Source organism: Notamacropus eugenii, chromosome 1 (genome assembly GCF_028372415.1).
Source record: "Notamacropus eugenii isolate mMacEug1 chromosome 1, mMacEug1.pri_v2, whole genome shotgun sequence".
In the NCBI taxonomy this organism is placed as follows: Eukaryota; Metazoa; Chordata; class Mammalia; order Diprotodontia; family Macropodidae; genus Notamacropus; species Notamacropus eugenii.
The window spans coordinates 481,729,963-481,752,195 of NC_092872.1; the positions used below are offsets into that span (position 1 = coordinate 481,729,963).

The 22,233-nt window shown below is 37.8% G+C and overlaps 1 protein-coding gene across 3 annotated transcripts in view; it reads left to right on the top strand.

The window, feature by feature from the left end:
• The window catches only part of GPR107 (G protein-coupled receptor 107), a 91,251-nt gene that overhangs the window by 64,477 nt on the left and 4,541 nt on the right, over positions 1-22,233 (top strand). For all 3 annotated transcript variants that reach the window (XM_072632712.1, XM_072632708.1, XM_072632709.1), the window contains 3 exons: positions 6,704-6,753; positions 8,594-8,677; positions 9,894-10,015. In XM_072632712.1, the coding sequence (XP_072488813.1) occupies positions 6,704-6,753; positions 8,594-8,677; positions 9,894-10,015 (256 nt within the window). The remainder of the gene's footprint in view (positions 1-6,703; positions 6,754-8,593; positions 8,678-9,893; positions 10,016-22,233) is intronic.

Below are 22,233 nucleotides of genomic sequence, written 5' to 3' on the forward strand. Positions count from 1 at the left end.
ATCCTGGACTGCCATCTGTAAGTGCAAGTCCCATCCTCACTCTGCCCTGGATCTAAATAGTGGATGACCAAGTGAATGACAAAGCTGTAAGTAACACTTATTCCTGTCGAAGTCTAGGAGTGCAGGAGTGTACTGTTTGGGGTCTGGGACATCTTTTTCCTTGGTACACAGCCTCTTCCTGTACTGGAAAGCCCTCTGCACATGGGCATTCCTAACCAAACCCTCTCCCCAGTGTCCACAGACCTCGACTAGAAAAATGATTTACTGTGACTTCTTAGATTTTCCCCATTAGTTTTTAGTCTGGGGCATTTTCTAGATCTATTTGGTGGAGTTTTGAGAAGTTTTCTGTATTGCTTCCTACTACTCTATTGGCTCCCCTTTTTAGTTAGCCTTAATAAATGGACCACTTAGCAAATAAGGACAGTAAAGACTAGGCTTTACAACATGCTTGTCACATATCCAGTCCATTGCAGGACTACTGAACTGCTCACTCTGTGGCTAGTTCTCTATGGACATTGTGACTTCGATGTATTACATATCTTACTTAAATCCTTTGAGGACTCTTTGAGCAGTTTTGATTTTTAAAAAAGCATCATCTAGTTGTTAAGAGACCTTGTGGAAACTGAGATAGAAAAGCTTTGCTTAGCCATGAGCAAAGAACACTACCTTTTCTAAAAACTGGAATGAAGTCTGTTCCAAAATGAGAAAGTCTTAACATTAGTCAGTAAATTCAGATTTGCATTCAGTCTTTCTCTAATTCTTTCCCTTCTGGTTATTTTCAATCTGTCATCACTTTCTGGTTTTGAATCACGATTCCATATGAAGCAATACTTGTAGAGAAAGAGGAGAAGGGAAGGATAATGTGGAGTACCGGTTAAACCTTGGTAGTTTCCCTTCAGATCCAAGGAAGAATGTATGTAGAATCCCTTCTCCTGCCTTCCACCCTCTCCCCTATCACCAGCAGCAATAGATGTCTTTTGTTTTTATATACTATATGAATCGTTCAGCATTAATTTCTTAAAGTAAATACATGATGTTGACTGAGCATTGGTAGTCGTGTTTGAGTCACTTCTGTGTTGCATCCTATCCCTAGGGTTCTAACTTTGTCAATCCCTTCATTATTTCTTTAGTCATTCTGTAATCATTTAGTAAATTCCTGGGGGAAATGAAGGAGACTGCCTCTGCTTAGGAAATAACGGAGAGCCCCTCACCTCTTTAGCACACACAGGCTGAGTACACAATGAGAAGGCTGCAGGCAGGGGCCTATCTGCTGCCCTGATCTGAGGGGGAAGAGAGAGAACCACAGAGAGATGATCACTTGAAGATGCATATTTGTGCTTCAACACAAGCAGCAATACAGCAGTAGCTCAGGTCAGGTCAGGCATTGACCCTTTAAACAAGGGTTTGAAGAGGTGGTGGCTTTGGGGATGTTTGTGCTTCTCCCTTATGGTAAGATCCCATGGAACTAAGGTAAGGCACTTGGCCTTACACTCTTGAGGTTTTGTGGTGGTGACTATTAGAGTTTTTGAATACTATAGGAAAAATTGTGCATATGGCCCTCAGATGTTTGAGCTGAAAGGGAATGTTAGTCCAGGCCATCTCTTCATCTTACAGAAAAAGAATTTAAAGCCCTAGGAGGCAAAGTCAGGTTACACATACACAGCAAAGCTGTGTCAGAATCAGAATTAGAACCCATGTCTCCTGACTTTGGTTAGTGTTCTCCCTTGTTATTGACTTAAACCATTATTTTCCCTTTCTTGTGGTAGGACCAGAAATAGCAATCATCTCCCCCTCCCCTTTCTGTTCCCACTTCCCTTCTCCCCCAATTAACAATCCCTTTGGCACCTAGCTTTAGTGTTTTCAAATGAATGGTTCAGCAGGCAATGCTTTGTAGCTCAAGTGAAGTCCTCTTGTGAAGAAGAGCAGTCTGCAGCTCAGGATTCCAGCCCTCTGGTAGCTACCTCACCAACTCGTTGCTCAACCCTGGGGAAATGTCACATGCTGCCGAGCTAGGAGGAGGAGCACTCTCTTTTCCCTTCCTACCAGTGAGACATCATCTTCCATTGCCTGCCCAGCATCCTGACTCATCATGTGCCAATCAGAGCTATTGGCACCCATGGTGCCATGCCTCCCATGGACTACCCAGGGCTCTGAATGTCTCCAGTTCATGATTTTTTCCTATTTACTTTTATAACCCTGAATTTTAACCAGGTTTGACAATCACTGTTGGAACATAAGAACATAGAATTTAGATCTGATCTCAAACCCTCTCAATTTTCACATAAATAAATTGGCACAGAGAGGTTGAAGTTGCTTGTCCAAGGTCACATAGGTAATAAGTATCAAATCCAGGGCCCCTGACTGGGCTCTTCACACTCCTTCCACTGCATGCCACAGTCTCATATGTCATACTTAGTCCTAACCTACATAACCATTCCAGTAAATAACCACTTTACTAAAATCTCAGAAAGTGACACAAGGTCCTGTCACTTACTGTGACTGCCAGTAGCAATCACCTTTCAGTTATGCCTAGTATATGACTGATGAGTGAAGACAGAAACATTCTGGTAGTTCTATTTTTCTCCTCTGTCCCAACAAAAATACATTTCTTAGAAATAGAACTCAGGTTATCTAGAATGTCATAAGTTACCCTTTGAAGTGGCATAGCTCTTGTTTAAGTTGACTTATCTTAATTGACACTTGTGTCTGAATTTTCCTAATACGTTTCCATTAAGTTTCACAGACTTCTTGCCTTCAGAGAATTTCCTAGTTATGAGAACAGTTGACACACCCCTTTGGTGTGCCATAATGAAGATGTTGCACTGGACAAGGAAAGAGATGAGGGTAGGGGGTAGGATTCCTTTTCCATTAAACCTCTGCTTTTAATTCAGTAAATGGATAGAAATAATGATTCCCAGTATCATTTTTTGAAATGAACCTAATGTGCTTGGAAAGTACTTAGAAATCCAAGCATAATATATAAATAAGTGACATTTTTGTGTGGAGTAGCAGTTTCTGAAGTGAAGCCAGCCAAGATACATACAGGTCTCATTTGTCAGATTTTTCAGACAAGCAAAATGGAGCAAGAAAAATGCCAGCATTCAGAAATGGATGAATTGCTGCTCCTTGTCTCTTATTCACAAGGTGAAGGGAAATAAGTACAGCACATTGCTTTCTTTGGAAAAGCCTCAACACATTCAATAGATAACTAAAAATGTTTATATAGGGGTAGTTTGGGAGGGTGTTAACTATTTCTTTGTCCTGCTGAAAATCTGAATATTGAGATGTTATTTTCCTTCCATGAAACAAAAAAGACTAAATGATAGTTTATAAATACTTGTAGGTGTTAAATGATGGGAGAATCAGAGAAGTTAAAAAAGTTTTAAGGGTAAGGGTAGTGAAGGGAACCTTTGTAGGTGAATGTACTGTTAAAACAGTTTTCATAAAAGCAAATGTTCATGTGTATGTCCTTCTGTTCTTGTCTATTCCCCAAATCCTCATCTTCCCTATCTGAGCGTTCCTATTACTGTTTGGGGGCACCATCAGTTTCCCAGTCACCCAGACTCAGGATCTCATTGTCATCTTCACTTCTCCTTCTCATTCTACCTATTCAATCCATTGTTAAATCTTATTGCATCTACCTTCACAACGTGGCTCATACGCATCCTCTTCTCTGCACCCATGCAGCCACGTAACTAGTTCAGACCCTTACTGCCTCTCCCGTGGACTATTGCAATAGACTTTTGATTGGTCTCCCTGCCTCAAGGCTCTCCCCACTCCAATGCATCCTCTACACAGCTGCCAAAATTATTTCCTAAAATCCAAATCTGACCATATTACAGATACCTCCACCCTCAGTAAACTCTAGGGGCTCCCTACTGCCCTTGGTCATTCCTACCTTCCCAGTCTTCTTAGACTTTACTTCTGTCCACATATTCTGCAGTCCACATTGGGCTTCCTGCTCTTCTTTACATTCCATAGGCCATAACTAAACTATGCCTTTTCATTGACTGGCCCAGCATGCCTGGAATGTTTTCCCTCCTCATTTCTACCTCCTAGATTCCCAGAATCCCTAAATTCTTCAAGACTCAGTCCAATTTGAACATTATAAAATGCAAAATGGATAATTTTGATTACATTAAATAGAAAAGTTTTTGCATAAACAAAGCCAATACAACCAAAGTTAGGAGGGAAGCAGAAAACTGGGAAAGAATTTTTACAACCAGTGTCTCTGATAAAGGCCTCATTTCTAAAATATATGGAGAACTGAGTCAAATTTATAAGATTAAAAGTCATTCCCCAATTGATAAATGGTCAAAGGATATGAACAGGCAGTTTTCAGATGAAGAAATTAAAGTTATCTATAATCATATGAAAAAATGCTCTGAATCACTATTGATTAGAGAAATGCAAATCAAAACACCTCTTAGGTATCACAACACACCTATCAGATTGGCTAACATGACAAAACAGGAAAATGATAAATGCTGGAGAAGATGTGGAAAAATTGAAACACTAATACATTGTTGGTGAAGTTGTGAACTGATCCGACCATTCTGGAGAGCATTTTGGAACTATGCTTAAAGGGATATACCTTTTGACCTTTTGACCCAGAAATACCACTTCTAGGTCTGTATCCCAAAGAGATCATGGAAATAGGGAAAGGACCCACATGTTCAAAAATATTTATAGCAGTTCTTCTTGTGGTGGCAAAGAACTGGAAGTCGGAGAAATGCCCATCAGTTGGGGAATGGCTGAATTGTAGTGTATGAAAGTGTGTTATAAAAAATAATGAGTGGAGCAGTTAGGTGCACCGTGAGTGGATCACCAGCCCTGAAGTCAGGAGGACCTGAGTTCAAATTCGGCCTCAGACACTTGACACTAGCTGTGTGACCTTGGACAAGTCACTTAACCCCAATTGCCTTGCCTTCCCCCCTCCAAAAAAATAAAGAAATGATGAGCATCCAGACTTCAGAAAAACCTGGAAAAACTTGAATGAACTGATGCTGAGTGAGGGGAGCAGAACCAGGAGAACACTGTGCACAATAACAGCCATAGTGTGCGATGACTAACTGATAGATTTATCTCTTCTTAGCAAGGCTAGGATCCAAGAGGACTCCAAAGGACTGATGATGGAAAATGCTGTCCACATCCAGAAAAAGAACTATGGAGTCTGAATGCAGATGGAAGTAGATTATTTGCTCTTCCTTTTTTTTTTCTTTTTTTGTTTGTTTCTTTCTCATGATTTCTCCCATGGGTGCTGATTCTTCTTTACAACATGACTAATATGAAAATAGGTTCCATATGAATGTATATGTAGAGCCTATATCAAATTACATGCTGTCTTGGGAGGAAGGGGAGAGAGAGATAGGGAGAAAATCTGGAACTCAAAATCTTATGAAAGTGAATATTGAAAAGTAAACATAAATAAGTCAAAAGACTTAAATAGAAAAAAAAAAAAGACAGCCCAGTTCCCACCTTCTGCAGAAGGCCTTTTACAGTCCCACCCCCTGCTAATGCCCTTAAGAATTACCTTCTTTCTACTCTGTGTGTATCATGTGTGTGGGTATATATATGTACAATTTTTTGTATGTTGTTTTCTCCATTAGATAAAATAAATGCTTGCTAGCCATCTTTTAACTCACATTCCACCTTCTTTCCTTTTCAGATTACCTTCTTTTACTCTGTGTATATATTTTATGGTACCTAATTATTTACATATTGTCTCCCTCATTAAAATATAAATTCTTTGAGGGCAGAGAGTATTTTTACATTTGTAACCCTAGTGCTTAGCACAGTACTGGGCTCATAGTAGGCACTTAATAAATGTTTGTTGTTGCTTTGCAATTCCTTAATTCCTGAGAGCTCTGATTCTCTTAAGGACTTTCTGTGCTTTAGTATCAGGCAGATAACTTCATCAGTTCATCCAGGCATTCAAACCATGTTTTTGAATATGCTGCAAGTTGATTAGTGCTAGGCAAAAAGGAGAAATTTACTCTTAATATGGTTAACAATTTCTCCTTTTTGCCCAGCACTAATCATCAGCCATAGAAGAAATAAGAAGGAAAACGTTTCTTTCTTCACCACCAATTGTCATATGCTTAAATTGAGGCAATAAGAATTAACTTATTTATTTCAGTAGGATTTATGATGAATGAATTACCAAGCTAGAAAAAGTGTCAAATACCCTATTTAGTCATCAATATTTCTTAATGATAGGTGAAGATAAGAAAGTTTGTTGTCTCTGTTGAACTTAGACATTGATTTTGGTGGGACTTAGCCAGAAAAGTAACAGCTGATGTGCTTAAAAGAGTTATCACAGTTGTGCAGTGAAAAAGGATCAGAGTGGAAAACCTAATTGAATTCTGCAGAAGGCACAGATGTGGTTAATTGAAATCACAATCTCAGCTATAAGAGATACTTCCAAATGGTACATTTGAGTCAGTTTGAGCCAGTGCAATTTGAGACAGAATTTGGGATTTCAGGTACTTGCTTCCACTATATTCCCTTTATCTTCATGATACTTACTTGTAGTGCACATTGCCAAATGAACAGAAGACCTGGGGTATGTAATTTTTACAAGGGAATGCTGATCTGTACAAGAGTTGAACTCTCTTTTTGGAGAGGTGATTGCAACCACCTAATTTTAACTTGGCTATGAAATAAAATAGTGATCCCTTTCTTTTGTTCCCTTCTCTTGTAGCTGCTATTAATTTAGCAAAGCTGAAATTATTCAGACATTACTACGTATTGGTGAGTAAGAAATCTTAGCTCTGTAAATGAGAACCAAGTTGGGAGAACAAAAGTACTATGTTTTTTAGGTGGGCCTTAAGTTTCTACCCTTATATTTGATTTTAAGAAACCATGAGTCATCACTGAATCTGTATGCTTAGAATTTCATTTTTTAAGGAAATTAAACAAACATTTTTCTTTTTATTGAATAAAATATCAGATACCTGTTACTTGTCATTCTTGTCATTAAGAATAGCATATCATCAGTCAGTATATTAAGTGCCTACTCTTTGTCATATGCTGTGCTGGGATTTCAGGATACAGGCAAAAAGGAAGCAGTCTGGGCCCTCAAGAAGCTTACGTTCTGTTAAATAAAGACAATACATGTATAACCATAGAAAAAAATACATAAATAAATGCAAGATGATTTGGGGGTGATGAAAAAACAGTAGCAGTGGAGATAAGGAAAGGCCTCATGTAGAAGGTGGCATTTGAGCTGAACAGAGATGAGGAGGAAATGCCTTCTAGACAGGGGAAGCAGCCAGTGCCAGGCCATTGAGATGGAAGAGGGAAGGCTTTTTCTCTAGATTTCATAGCGCAGTTAAAGAAAATGCATTTCACTCTCTGCTAAAGAACTTTCATTCTTTGAGAATAGAAAAACTATTTGTAGCAGGTTTTTTTTTAAATCTTGAAAACAAGATAACAGATGAGAAATGGTTCTTAATTATAGCATTACAAACAGAGCTTACTAGAAGTCATTCAGTTCACAAATTTTTCCTAAAAAGATGAAATTCCAGACCCTTTGTGGGGGTGGCAGGCAACAGCCTTCTAGAATTGGTCTACTCACTCTGAAAGAAGTGTTTTATGAATCTTTCTATCACACCATCTGTGATTTTGGCTTTGTCAGCAGCTGCAAATAGTTCACTTTTCCTTAGCAAATGTGAGAGTTGTAAGGCAGGGGTGGATGAACTATGAACCAATTTGCTGTATTTGTTATTTAAAAAACCAAGTGTGGAGATTAATTGTTTCTCCTCTTGACCCAAGTAATGGAGTAGGACCTAGTAGTCCTACTAGGACTAGATGGTAGGACCATCTCTAAATACATGTTGTGTCTTAAGAATTTAACTTCAGATTGTAAAGTCAGGGATACCTCAACAAAACTTTGTAAAACAGGAACATCTAAGACCATACAAACCCTTAGTTTACTCCCAGTGAGATTTGATGATTGTGTCAGGCAGTGTGGTTAAATCCATATCACAGTAAGGTGTTTAAGTATTCCTAGAACAGTGGTCATAACAGCAAGGGAAAGAATTGAGTATTTTAACTGTCCCTGAAAGTGTTCCTTACATATGTGAAGCATCAGTGTGTTTGACTAGGAATGTGAAGATCTGAACATTTAGATTCTCTTTTGTGTTGCACTGTTTTCTGTTGTCACTATTGAAGAATCATTACAAATATATCTCTAAGTCTGGGAATTGAAATGTATCTCTTGGGTAATGAAGCCAAAGAAGGCATTATTTTCTGCTGAATAGAGAGCTGGGGTATTATTTGAATGAGATGGCAAGGGGATCGTTTTAGAGTTCAAATTGACCATACTCAAAATGTTTTGCACTCTTCTCTAGTTGCACTATGATGACCACTTGTATTGTCTAGAGATAATGAAGTTATCATTTCAAGTGTAACATCCACAAAATCAATTCTTTTCTTTACTCTCTCACCCATATTTATTAACTGACATTATAAGCCTAAAGTGATATGCTCCAAATAGCTTTCTATAGTTTTAAAGGCATTTGAGTAGAAGAGAATGATGGAATGAATGCAATGTTGATTTTATTTATTTTACTTTTCCCTTTTTCTGTAGATTGTCTGTTACATTTATTTCACAAGGATCATTGCAATTCTCCTCAAACTTGCTGTTCCATTCCAGTGGAAATGGCTCTACCAGGTATGCAGTTGGCAGGAGGAAGTATATCAGACTTCTAAGTAATTTAAATAAATGAGTGTGAAGCCATCCTCTTCTCTCCCCCACACACACACACTTAAGAAGAAAATCAGTTATAGCTCTGTATTGTTATCTCATTACCTGAGGGTAAATTGCTAAGTTCTTCTTTTTCTAATTATCTTCAATTAAAAACCCCCTTTTGTCCATGGAAGTTGCTGGATCATATGGAAAATTTGAAAATAATTTTATTATTATTTTTTTTTAGTTTATAAAGATTTTGGCAGGGGAGGGGAGGAGGGAGAGACAGACCTTTGGCAGAGAAAAAAAACCATGTGCCCTTTAAAATTAAAGTTCTCTTCTCCCATGTACTAAAATGGTTTTTTCCTGTTTGTGGATTTATTTACATAAAGTAGCCTTGATCCCTTGCCTCCACCAGCTCTAGTATCTTTTAAAAAAAAAAAAAGTTTTTTTCAGTTGTTGGGATTGGGAAGACAGACCTCTCTTTCTCCAATTTAGTTAGGGAACTCCTGGTATGAAAATTCCCTGCATCGTTAAACAGCAGCAACTCCTCTATAACCTAGTCCTAGAGATTTGTGTAGAGCTGAGAAGTTAATTGATTTGTCCGCACCATGTAGCTAGTATGAATCAAAAGCAGAACTTGAATTCAGGTCTTCTTGACTTCAGATCCAACTATCCATCCACTGTTCATGCACTGCCTCTCATCATGCCATAAAGTGTAAATTGATGTATAAGGTAATTCCTGAGGGATCTTCTCACTTTGAGAAAGCAACACTAGACTTGGTATTAGGAAACCTGAGTTCAAAACTCAGTCCTAGCACTCTCCAATCTATATAATCAAGTTACTAATCTCTTTTTACTTCAGTTTCCTTACCTGTAAGGTGAGGATACTAAGAATAGGTTAACTATTTGGAGCTACCAAACAATTTTGAGGGAGATTTATTTTCCTTTAAAAAGTATACCTCATGTTCATGTTTAAAGTAAGTGATTCTTAATTCATCTTCTTAGAATAGTACTGAAAGTTGAGGCTTTGGCGAAACTACCCCCAATAAAACTGCTGTGACTAGTGAATTTTGAGTCTAGTGGAAGAGCACAAACCAACTGTGGGAGAGGGTATTGTATGTGTTATGTTTAATTCCATTTCTGTTCTAAATATAGTTCTTGGCTAATTCCTTTATGGGGGGTGTCTTTCATCTTGCAGCTACTGGATGAAATGGCAACTCTGGTGTTCTTTGTTCTGACTGGTTATAAATTCCGCCCAGCATCCGATAATCCCTACCTGCAGCTGTCTCAGGAAGATGATGATTTGGAAATGGAATCTGTGTAAGAAATCTCTGTCCTCTTTAAAAATCTTTGTTTTCTTTTCTTTCTTTGTCCATCTCAGTCCTCATTGGATACAAATATCCGAGTGTGAATTGACCAAGTTAATCAATTTTAGATGCACCTGAGGTAAATTTCCTCCATATTTGACAAAAAGAAATAGATATTCAGAGCCCAGTAGTATGAAGTATCTGCCAAGCATTGCACAGTTTGTTCAGGAAAAAAATAGAGATTGCCACTCTTTTAAGAATGGTTGACATGTTTAAGCTAGTAGTTCCTTTTAGTACTTAATGTAATGTGTTTCTGATGATGATTAGAACTTGGAATATACCTAAACATGTTTGGTAGGTTCAAAACCATTGTCAGTGAGTGGAAGTCCATTTCAGCTTCTGACTTTAAGAGCTGGTGCAAAAGTCTGTTGTTTGTATTAAATCAGCTAGTCTTGCTTATTTACAAATACCATTTGTCATCATAAAGTTAGGTCAACATTCCTAATAAATGCATGGGCATTAACTTCATACAACTGTCAAAGTGGACTCTTCTGTTTCATATAGCAAGTGACTTTAAGGCTTTCATTTCAGAATGGAAATAATTGTAATTCATAGAGGGATTCCAGTTTGTATAATTTCTAAAAAGGAAAGAGATCTTTGACAGTCTTTAAGGAAGTAAAAGATACAGACCTCAGAAGGTGCATCTGTTGGTGTGTAATCCATACTCGCATGCTAGATCTTAGTTGATTTGTGGATTTGAAGCGGGGGGTTAGCCAGAAGGCAGCCATATTTATATTTCCTTTTATTTTACTGTCACATCAACAAGCATTTATTAAGTGCTTGCTATGTGCCAGACATTCTTTGCATGCAATGCTGGAAGCATTTTGACTTTGCACTTTTAAGTGATGAGAAACAGCCCGTACATGATTATATGTAATCCAGAGGGTTACAATATGTGATGATTCCCTTTATATTTATTACCACTACCAGAAGAATAATTCAGAGGGCGTACTGTACTCATGGGTCAGTAATACCCCTCTTTTCAAAGAACAACCATTTTTCTCTCCTTTGATTCTGAATGAATCAGTGAGGAGAAGCAAGTAAGACAGTAACAGGAAATATATTTGCAGAAGTAGCACAATCCTGGTAAGTGGCTTTCCTGTTAAGGACCCACAAACTGAAGTCAGCTTAATAAGCAGTAGCACCTGCAGTCTACCGTGCTGACAGAATTTTGATTAGACCTTGTCTCTGTGGCAACATATGAGAAAAGAAGCTATCATCTCTATAAGACATTTCCAGGTTGCACCTTCAACTTGAATGTGGAAAAAAATGTTCTCTTGGAGTAAAGAGTTGGGAAAGGGGATTATGGGGACTTTATTCCACATGCCCTGTTACTCACTGAATAATAGTGCTGGAAGAAGCATCTACTGGCTATAAGTTTCTTAACTTATTTGGGATGAAACTTGAGTTTCTTGAGGACGTCCTTGTATCTTTCTTTTGTTTGTTTCCCTTTGCCACTTGTTGAAAGGTAGAAGTATAGGTGTGATAATAGATTCCTTAGGAGGAGATGTGAATGTTCATGTAATGTGATGGTGCAAGGGCATTAGTGGTCAGAAAGCTGCGCTATAATTGGACAGAGAGGGAGGGTTAGTGTGAACTAATATGTTCTGGCAAATTCGCAGGAGAAACATGAACTCAGGTGTATTTGAGTCATCATTTGTATTCATGGTGCCCCAGTTTACACTCCAGATAAAATAGTACTAACCACCAGAGTTATTCTGCTAAATAATTTTAGATGACTTTCGTCAGCCACTCAGAAAGTATTTATTTGACTACTCTGGACCATTCTTAGTGAATTTTTGCCTTTCAATGTCCTAAGGCTTTTTCTTACTTGGGGTTATTAGATATCTGGATTTGAATTTAGTATGTTCCAAGGGTTCAGCTCACAGGAGGTTCTCTGAGCTTTGATATAGTGATCTAACTTAACTCACTCCAACATAGGCCTCTGCCTCTTAAGAAGAGAAAGTCTCTCCTTTTTAAAAAAGATCCTTGATACTAAAACTGCACGACTATGCTACTTGAGAGTAGGAGACTACTAAATATATATACATACATACACATACGCTGGCTGTTGGGGGACAGGCGGGAGATTTTTGATACCAGGTCATTTTAGGACTTTATCTTGTGAAAATGAGGTCTGTGAATGAGAACAGCTGTCTATCCCTCGATGCACCTTAATAGTTTGTAGTTAATGAGCCTGAAGAGCCTTAAATAAGAAAAGAATTCAACTGCTTCCCCCCAAAAAATAAATTAATAAAAATTGTTCATCTGGGACAGCTCTCCCAGAATTACTAAGAGTTCCTTTGTTGAAAGTATTCTATGAATTTATTAGAGATGTCACAGCAGAAAAGGCCTGAATTCAGGTTCAGGCTATCAATGCAGTCTCTATTCATCTGAAAGAGACTGAAAAGGCTAAATACAAATTTTCTGTGAAGGAGAAGCAGCCCAGAACTATTATTTCTCTTTTCTGATTAGGAAAATATCATTTCTAGATGACTTCTGTCTTAATATCCTAGAAATAACTCAAGCCAGAAGCAGCTAGAACTTCATCTTCTAGAAGGGCGCAACACTTGTTGAGAACCTACCAGATGCAATGCTCTGGAGCCTGCAAAGATTTCAAAATTACCTTATCCCTACCTTTCAGACACTGATGTTCACTTATGGACCCAGTGAAGTATAAGATAAGGTAGAGCAGAGGATGCAGGTGATCCTAAATGCTCTAAGAAAATTTGAGTAGGGAGAGACAGCACTTTCATTTGGAAAAAATAAGGAAAATGAGTATATAAGTTTAAATAAGTAAACTGAGGCAAAAGTCTGTTCATGTCATTGAGGTAATTGAGAGAATAAGAATACCCAGTCGTTAGTGCAAATTGAGTGAACCACACTGACTTCATCTCGTGAATCAGGATTGTCAGAGCTGAGGAATGTGACTGGTCCTGATTTGTAATGCCAGTTGGCATGCGTTGCTTAATAAATTGATTTATGTGGGAGTTTGAACCTTTTTCCTCAATCATTTCATTTTTTACTTGCCATATCACCTGTGTACTTGCCAGGACATATCAAAAGAGAAGGTATGTATTTAAGGCATGAGAGAAGGTCCTGTGTAAATACACAGAGGCAGGAGATGGCAAGGAACATCTAGCAGTGCATTTTAGCTAGAATATAAAGCTCCCCATAAAGTGAGAAGTGCTAAAAACACCAAAAGTTCTTTCCTGTAGGAGTTAAATTATTCTAAGGGAATAGAGCACTTGTTATCATTATATCAAAAAGAAAAAAAAAGCATCTTTTACCAGTCAGTTATAGTACTGCCATCTCCTTATGATATTCCCCCTCAAATGGGTAAACTGGTAAAAATTTCTATACTCACTAGAAGAAAATAATCTATGTGGGGCTATGAGCACCCCACAGATAATCAAAACCCTAGTATTTAGACTTGACCTAAGCAGATTATTACATATGAGCCCCACAGCTTTTACTTGGCTGACGTTCCTAAATGACCAGATTTGGATTTTATTTGAAGAGAAGAGCCCTTCCAGGGGTTCAACTCCTTTATGACAAACAACCTCCTGGAGGTTCTTTGAGCTCTCATTTGTTGAGTGCTCCCCACTGCTTCTATTCCTCTGACCTGAGCTTCTTTCACAGTTTTTGGAACTTTTTCCTCTGATAACATTTTTCCTTTGTGGTCTCTCCTACCTCCTTCCTGAAATTTTGCTCTACAAGTTCCTGTGACTGTCATATTGCTGTGACATAGTCTTTTTGTTGACATTATTTCTGATTAGTAATTTATAAATATTTCAAAGGAAAGCCATTGGTCAGGAAAAAATATATAGACACTTATTTCAGCCATGCCAGTTGTTGGAAATCCTTTCTGTTCCCTGATTTCAGAGAGAGGAGTCATTTGCCTTGTATGCAGTTATTAAACTACCAAACCAAATATATTCTCCATATGAGAATATATAATGATGGCATAATTACAAGTCACCCTGATTTTCAGTCTTAGTCCCCTTCTCCTCTTACTTACCTCTTTCTCTGGGCTGAGATTCAAAGATGCTTCTAGTTTTCAGTAATGGAACTTGTCATTAAAAATTCAGTAAGTTAAAAAGTATTGAATGCAATTTTAATTACTAGACTCAGTAGCCTTTACATTTAGCATGCGTATTCATAGTGATCTGGATTACTTCAGTCATCCTGTGACTAAGAGCAGTGGGGGAGGAAATGCTGACTGTCTTTGCCACAGCTGGGAAAGTGATCACCTTAGAGTTCTGCTTCTATACTACCATTCTCAAGACTACTGTTAACCTCTTGTTGCCTATTGATTTGATTTTTTTTTGAGAAGTGGAAGCTGGGGAATTTAAATCTGATTTTGTAATCTATTAACTATACCAAGCTACATTTAAATCCAGAGGACATTCTGCGTTCTGTTGTAGAAACAGCTACATTAATTGCTTAGGCTGAAACCAGTATTGGCTGTAACATGGTGAAATCCACATCACCAGACTGAGAGTCAGGAGGTCTAGATTCTAATCTTGGTTCTTCTGTTAACATTTATGTGGCCTTGAGCGAGTTTCTTAACCATCTCTGGACCTTATTTTCCTCATTTGTAAAGTGGAGGCAGTAGGGAGTAATGATGGAGTAGATAAACCTCTAAAGTTGCTTCCAACATAGCAATTCTGAGATTCTACACTAGGGGTTTCTTCTTTAGATACCAGCTTTACAATGACAGTTATTATGGCTTATCTATTAATTGAATCATTTGCACAGTGGAGAGAGCACCAGGCTTGGTAGTTGGAAATACCCGAGGTCAAATTTGGCCTTAGACATTACTAGCTGTGTGACCACTGGACAAGTTACTTCACCCTATTTGCCTCAGTTTCCTCATCTGTAAAATGACCTGGAGAAGGAAATGAAAAAGCACTCTAGTATCTTTGCCAAGAAAACCCCAAATAAAGTCACAAAGACATTTTGACAAAGTTGGTTATCCTTAGATTGTAAGGGAAGAAGGGAGAGAAGGTAGAAAAGAAGAAAAAATTGTCCATGTGTAGCACCAGAAACTTGGCAAACAGAGCTTGGAGTATGCACTGTTTACTTATATGTCAGCATGTGTTGATCTTATCTTTCTTGTTTAAGCCTTAGCTACTTTTTTTTAATCTGGCTATCGTAACCTAAGAAAAGCCCAGTTCTCAGTAGGGAAAACTTGAGATTGTATTTTGTTTCTGAGTTAAGTACCTGGGGGCAGGTGAAGAAAGTACACTAGATATCAATAGGTTTGTTGTATGTTATTTGGTAATATGACTGCAGCATTTCCGTGTCCCAGTGAGCATTTTAAGCAGAAGCAACATTGTATGTATTCTGTTGCTCTTAGAGAAACGTGTGAACTCTTTCTGAGCAAGGTTGGCCATTACGTGTGAACCAGCAGAGAGGAAATGAGAGTGGGTTATTAGCAGTGTAACTTTTTTCTGTTCTTTAGAAAGATGTCTGTAACCTGCAGGCCTGTATTCATTATTGCTAGTGTCTACGATAAGACTTTTAGTTACTTTATTACAAAGATAGAATTAATGTAGGAACAATAGATTTCTTTGTAGGATACTTTTGCCCTTTCTTCTGTAAAAGATAAAGTGGTCTGGGACTGTCAACGCCTCTGGAGAAGTAATTCTCTCCCCTTTCAAAATTTCTACCCAAAATAGTGATGGCTACAGTCCTCTGCTCCAGGTGACTGACCTCTGCAAACTTTAGCAGTGCAGCCTTCCCTCTGTTGGGCCCACAGATTTTGTAAGTTCAACCAACACTGTTTAAGAATCTTTAGGGAGCAGGATAAGCTCAAAGTGGATACATTACTTAGATATAAAAGGTGATATCACAAGCCAGTTAGGGAATGTGGAAAAAATTACCTGTCTGATTTATGGATAAGAGAAGTGTTCATAACCAAACAAGAGATAAGATCACAGGAGGTAAAATAGATAATTTTATATTATTAAAATTAAAAGTTTCTGCACAGACAAAACCAGTGAAGCCAAAATTAGAAGGAAAGTAGGAATCTGGGGGGGGAAATTTTACAGCAAATTTCTCTGATGAAGGTCTCATTTCTCAAATATATGGAGAACTGAGCTAGTTTTAGAGAATTGAGAGCCATTCTCCCCTTAATAAATGGTCAAAGAATATGAACAAGTAGTTTAGGATCCGATATGCCAAACCCAGGACCTCTTCTTGCCTTGGTCCACCACCTTTCTTGTGCTTCACATGGTAAGTTTCTGCCAGACACCATTCTCATTCTCCACAAATATCTCTCTTTATGCTGACCTGGGCTGGAAAAATTATGATTATTTTTTTTCTTGGATTTCATGATCAGGATGTGTTTGGTTCATTTTCTAGATGACTGGAGGAGTTAGGGGGTAGGAAATTGCTATATTTCTTCCTACTATTTCACCATTCCACCTTCTTGCAGCTATATTTCTTAAAGACCTACTGTTCCAAACTGTTATGCCTACTATATCACAAGCCATTTTAATCTTCTAGGAGTTGGCATTTTTTTCTCCACAAAGATTCTTTATTTTTAAAATTTCATCTTTAAATTTTTTTGTAATTTTTATTTTCATTTCCAAATTCTCTCCCTCCCATTCCCCCCCACTCATGAGAAGGTAATTAATACAATACCCATTATACATATGAAGCCATGAAAAACCTATTTCCTCATTAGTCTTGTTACAAAAAGAAGGCAAGAAAAATAAAGAAGCAGGGGAAAAAAGTGGAAAAAAAACTTCAATCTGCACTCAGAGCTCATCAGTTGTCTCTCTGGAGATGGATTTTTCATCATGAGTACTTTGGAATTGTTTTGGATCATTGTATTGATGAGAGGATCTAACATTTCACATTGATCATCATTGCAATATTATGTACAATATTCTCCTGGTTCTGCTCACTCCACTTTATATCAGCTTGTGACATGGTAGGCATAAAAGTTTTCAGAAGAATAAATTAAAACTATCATTAGTCACGTGAAAAAATGGTCTAAGAAGTAGAGAAATGAAAACTAAAACAACTCTGAGGTACTATCTTACACCTATCAGATTGGCTAATATGACAGAAAAGGAAAATGACAAATACTGGAGGGAATATGGAGAAAAAGGAACAGTAATGCAGTGTTGGTAGAATTATAAACCAATCCAACCATTCTGGAGAACAATTTGGAAAAATGTCCAATATAAAACTGTGCATATCCTTTTACCCAGTAATATTGCTACTAGGTCTGTATTCCAAAGAAACGGAAATATGTATAAAGGAAATATGACCCATATGTACAAAAATATTCATAGCAGTTGTTTTTGTAATGGCAAAGAATTGGAAATGAGGGAATGAACCAAACACATCTTGATCAGAAAATCCAAGAAAAAAAAATAGCCATAATTTTTCCAGCTCAGGTCAGCATAAAGAGAGATATTTATGGAGAATGAGGATAGTGTCTGGCAGAAACTTACCTCATGGAGCACAAGAAAGATGGTGGACCAAGGCAAGAAGAGGTCCTGGATCTAGCATATTTGATCTAAACTTTCCTAGGGTACAAGAACAGGTGCCAGGTAGCAGCTCTGTCACTCAGTACCCAGTTCCAGGTCACAGCTCCAGAGAGGACTGAGAAAGAGACCTGCTCTTAGGAGTGACATTCTAGGGTGAAGAGCACCCAGGGTAGAAGCAAGCAGTAGCTGTCTGACTTGAGTCCAGAGCAGGAATCTTAGACCAAAGGGAAGCCTAAAATTCTGTCACTCTGAACCAACAGAACTTTTCAGTTGGTTGATAGTTGATTGTTTCTAGAAGCAGTCTATTGGAACTTGAAATGGGGGAAGTTTACAAGTTTGTGTATTAAACCTAAACCCAGGTCAGGAACTTGCAGAGCTCAGACCTGTGGGCTGGTAATCAGACTTTGTCCTAGATCTCACAATTTTGGGAACACTGAAGTTTCCCAGCTAAAGCTGTCACTGAGCTCCTGAATTACGAACTATGCAGTACCTTAAGAAAGCAGCACCCAGACCAGCCCAGATACTCCTTCCAGAAGTCCAAAGAGTCTGACCCTCACATCAAGTCCAGAATCAGGATGTGGGCTGGAAGAATAAGCAAACAAATAAGAAAAAAAATCTCCCCATAAAATGCTATTATTATGATAGGGATGCTCAAAGCACAAACCTGGAAGAAGAAAATTACCCTAGAACATTGACAAGCAAAACCTCAAAGAAAAACAAAACTTGGGCAGATTCAACTGGAATTTCTGGAAGAATTGAAGCAAGAGTTGTTTGTTGTTTGTTTTTTAAGACTTCAAAAGTTTTTCTAAATGCAACCACTCCACTAGTGGAAAAAATTGGAAAGAAATGAGAACTCTGAAAGAAAGAAATAGAAAGGGACTTGGCAGTTTAACAAAAGAGATAAAAAGCCTGGTCCAAGCAACAAACTTCCTGAAAATTAGAAATGTCCAAATAGGAGTCAAAGATTCCATGAAAAAACAAGAAATATTAAAGCAAAGTCAAAAGATTGAAAAAAAATAGAAGAAAATAAAAGGTATTTCATAACAAAGACATGAAACTAGAAAATGGATCAAGAAAAGATAATTTAAGACTAATTCACTGAACTACTTGAGAGTCATGACGAAAAAAAAACTGGTATCACATTTCAAGAAATCATTAAAAAAAAAAAAAAACCTGCCCAGATCTCTTAGAAATCTCCTGAAAGAAACCACAGAATGAAAACTTCCAGGAACATGGTAGCCAAAACCCAGATCTTCCAAGTGAAAGAGAAAGTACTATAAGCGTAAAGGAAAAATTGAGTACTGCAGAGATACAATCAGCATCCCACAAGATTTAGGAGCCACTACTATAAGAATGGAAAATTTAGAATATAGTATTCCATAAGGCAAATATAGTCTTAAAATGTTACCTAGCAAAAGTGAGTATAATCCTTCAGGAGGGAAAATAGATTTTTAATGAAATAGACAACTTAGAAGCATTCCAAATGAAAAAACCAGAGTTACACAGAAACTTTGAACTGTAGGAGTTAAGAGAAGCATAAAAAGGGAAACATGAGGGAATAATCATCAGGGACTACATATAGATAAACCATTTATATTCTAATATGAAGAGATAATACAATACATGTGTCCCTTCTGAACCTTATCATCATAGGAAGTTATAGAGGAAATCTAATTAGAGGGGCCTGGGAGTGATTTTGTTATGTCTTGCTAATCTTCAAAGAATAAATGGAAAGGGAGAGATAGAGAAGAATATAAGGAAAAATCGTGTTACATAGTCAGGAGGTGCAAGCAGAAGACTATGCAAACGAAGACGATGGGATAGGAAGAAGCGGGGGAAACTTGGACATCACTCACCTCAGCTGGTCATGGGAGAGAAGAATACACACATATACAACACACACTCACAAATACATTGAACTCTTCAGGGAAATAGAGAGAGGGAAGAAAGGAGAAGAGGGAATAAGAGAGATAAGGTAGGGTAAGGGTAGGACTAGTGCTAAACAAAACAAACTAACAGAATATATGCAAAGATATAGCTTCCCTTATTGTAGTGGAGAATTTAAAATGAAAGGAGTTCCCATCAGTTGTAGGAATGCTGAACAAGTTATGGCTTATAAATGCTGTTTCAGAATGTTGTTGTGCTGTAAGGAGTGATGAAGGGTATGGTTTCAGAAAAACCTGGGAAGACTTGCATGAACTGATGCAAAGTGAAGGAAGCAGAACCAAGAGAACAGTTTGTGCAATAACAATAGTACTGTAAAGACAAACAACTTTGAAAGAAGTAGGTACTCTGGTCAAACACAATTCCAAGGACTAACACTAAAACATGCTACCCACCTCCTGATAGAGAGGTAAAGAACTCAGTGCAGAATGTGACTTTATTTTGCTCAGACACAGCTAATGCAAGAATTTGTTTTGCCTGACTGTATATCTGCAACAGAGGTTTTGGTTTTCTTTTCCTGCTTTCTAGTTTGGGGTGGGGGTGCAAGAAGAGAAAAGAAGAAGATTTTTGCTGACTAAATTTAATTTTTAAAAGAAATATAGCAGTAAGGATGAAAAGAGGAAAAGATTGGCTTTCTTTTTTTAATTTTACTGATAGACCTCAGCCATACTTGTGCAGAAGTCAGAGATCTCAATACCTCCTGTTCTTAGGTGAAATAAGATCATGTGGTACTTGGGGTCCCCTGAAGTGAAGTTAGTTACACAAAAAGAATTTATTAACCTAGTAATTTGACTTCCTATACAAGAAGCTCCTGTTTGTCAGTGGGTGAATATGTCTTTATGCTACTGTAGAGATTATATTATGGAATGTGCATTCCATACCATTTCAGTATATTTTTAGTTTCTCAGAATCCATGCTTTTCAGCTACTCTGTTAATGTTCTGCTTCACTGAGTCCTAAAACTTTTCTATTTCTATAAATGCATTAGTCATCTGGGTTGATGACCTCTACTTTTTATGACCCTTAGCTTCTTTAGCAGACTTAGTTACATGTGATTTTATTAGTATATAAAAAAGTTACTTTTAGGTCCTCCTCTGCTGAATTCAAAGTTCTTATTGATGTCAAATCAGGTTTCATTCTTATCTATAGTATCAGACTTTTATTTATAGAGGTCAGCTGCTGCCATGTTCAAGATCATACAATAAAAGAAGAAAATCGGAATTATAGGAATAAACATAACTTCATACTGTCACTCTGTAAGAAAAACCTTCATACTTTCTGGCAGAGTTGGCAGTGTGGATTGGAAGCAAACTTATCACAACAGAAAGTTGTTTCACACTTACATTGAGGCAGTTGGTGAAATCCTGATCCAGGGACTAGAAGGATTTTCTACACTGCATGTGTTATAGTATTCCTAATACTAAGAATCACTATGCCTTCACCATCCAAGCTAAATGGTTTTCCTATCTTTAAAGCTGTAAACTTTTCCTTTCAAAATATTGTTCTAGGTACAGGTTGATCCCAGGATTATCATTGCCATGTAAGGTGACTCCAGGGTATGTAAGGTATAACAGTTCAGGAATGCAAAATTAGGAGATGAGATTCTAGTGCTTGTGAAGAAATCTGGACCTAGTCTGACCTGGACATAATACTATTTAGAAACTTTCTTTTCCTGTTAAAATAGGTATTTACTCAAATGGCATAGTAGGAACTGTAGCCATAGAGCCTTTTCCCCAAAAAGCCTGAGGCACATCTGTTTGTTGTTCAGTAGTTTTCAGTCATGTCCAGCTCTTCCTGACGCTGTTTGGGCTTTTCTTGGCAAAGATACTGGAGTGGTTTGCCATTTCCTTCTCCAACTCATTTTACAGATGAGGAAACTGAGACAGACAGGGTGAAGTGACTTGCCCAGGGTTACACAGCCAGTAGTATCTGAGACCAGATTTAAACTTGGGGAAAATAAATCTTCCTGACTCCAGGCCAGGTACTTTATCCATTGAACCATACTCTCCCATAAATATATTCAGAGTATATGGTGAGGAGAGTTGGCACAAATTTAATAGTATAATAATAGGCAGACATGGAGGGAACATGTATCCAAAACTGCAAGACTATGATGTTTTTTCTTTCTCTGCACAATCCCAACAAAATTCAATGAAGCATAGGGAATAGGTGTCAGTGAGAGATTAGCTGCATTACTGCTGGACAGGGCTTGTTTCTCAGCGTGTTTCCATTGGACGTATCAGACAGCTTCAAGGCTGGGCCAGGCAAGTGACTTGATTTCTGGGAGGCTCTTCACAGGGTCCACTGGTTCTACTGGTTGATCTGCTGGACTCCTTGGGTTCTCTCTTAAATTAGCAGCTATAGCTTCCATCACTTGTAGCCTTGGGCTCAGCTGAGGACTGCTTTGCTCCTCTAGAAAAAGGCAGAGCACAGTAGTCTAGGATTGGTTGAAGCCTCTCTAACTCTGCTCCTTTAGGGCTTCACTTCTATTTGCTACCTTCCCATCAGGGAGTTGGAGAGGTATAACCTTTCCTACTTCACTGCTCTTTCTGGTCACACCTGAGTTACATTGATGAGAGATCTCAACTTAACTTATGAACATCTAATACATTTTTTTTTAATTAAAATATTTTTCAATGAACAACAATTGATTTTTGTCTCGCTCTTACCTCCACCATTGAAAAAAAGAAAAAGAAAACTCTCAAAACAAATATGCATAA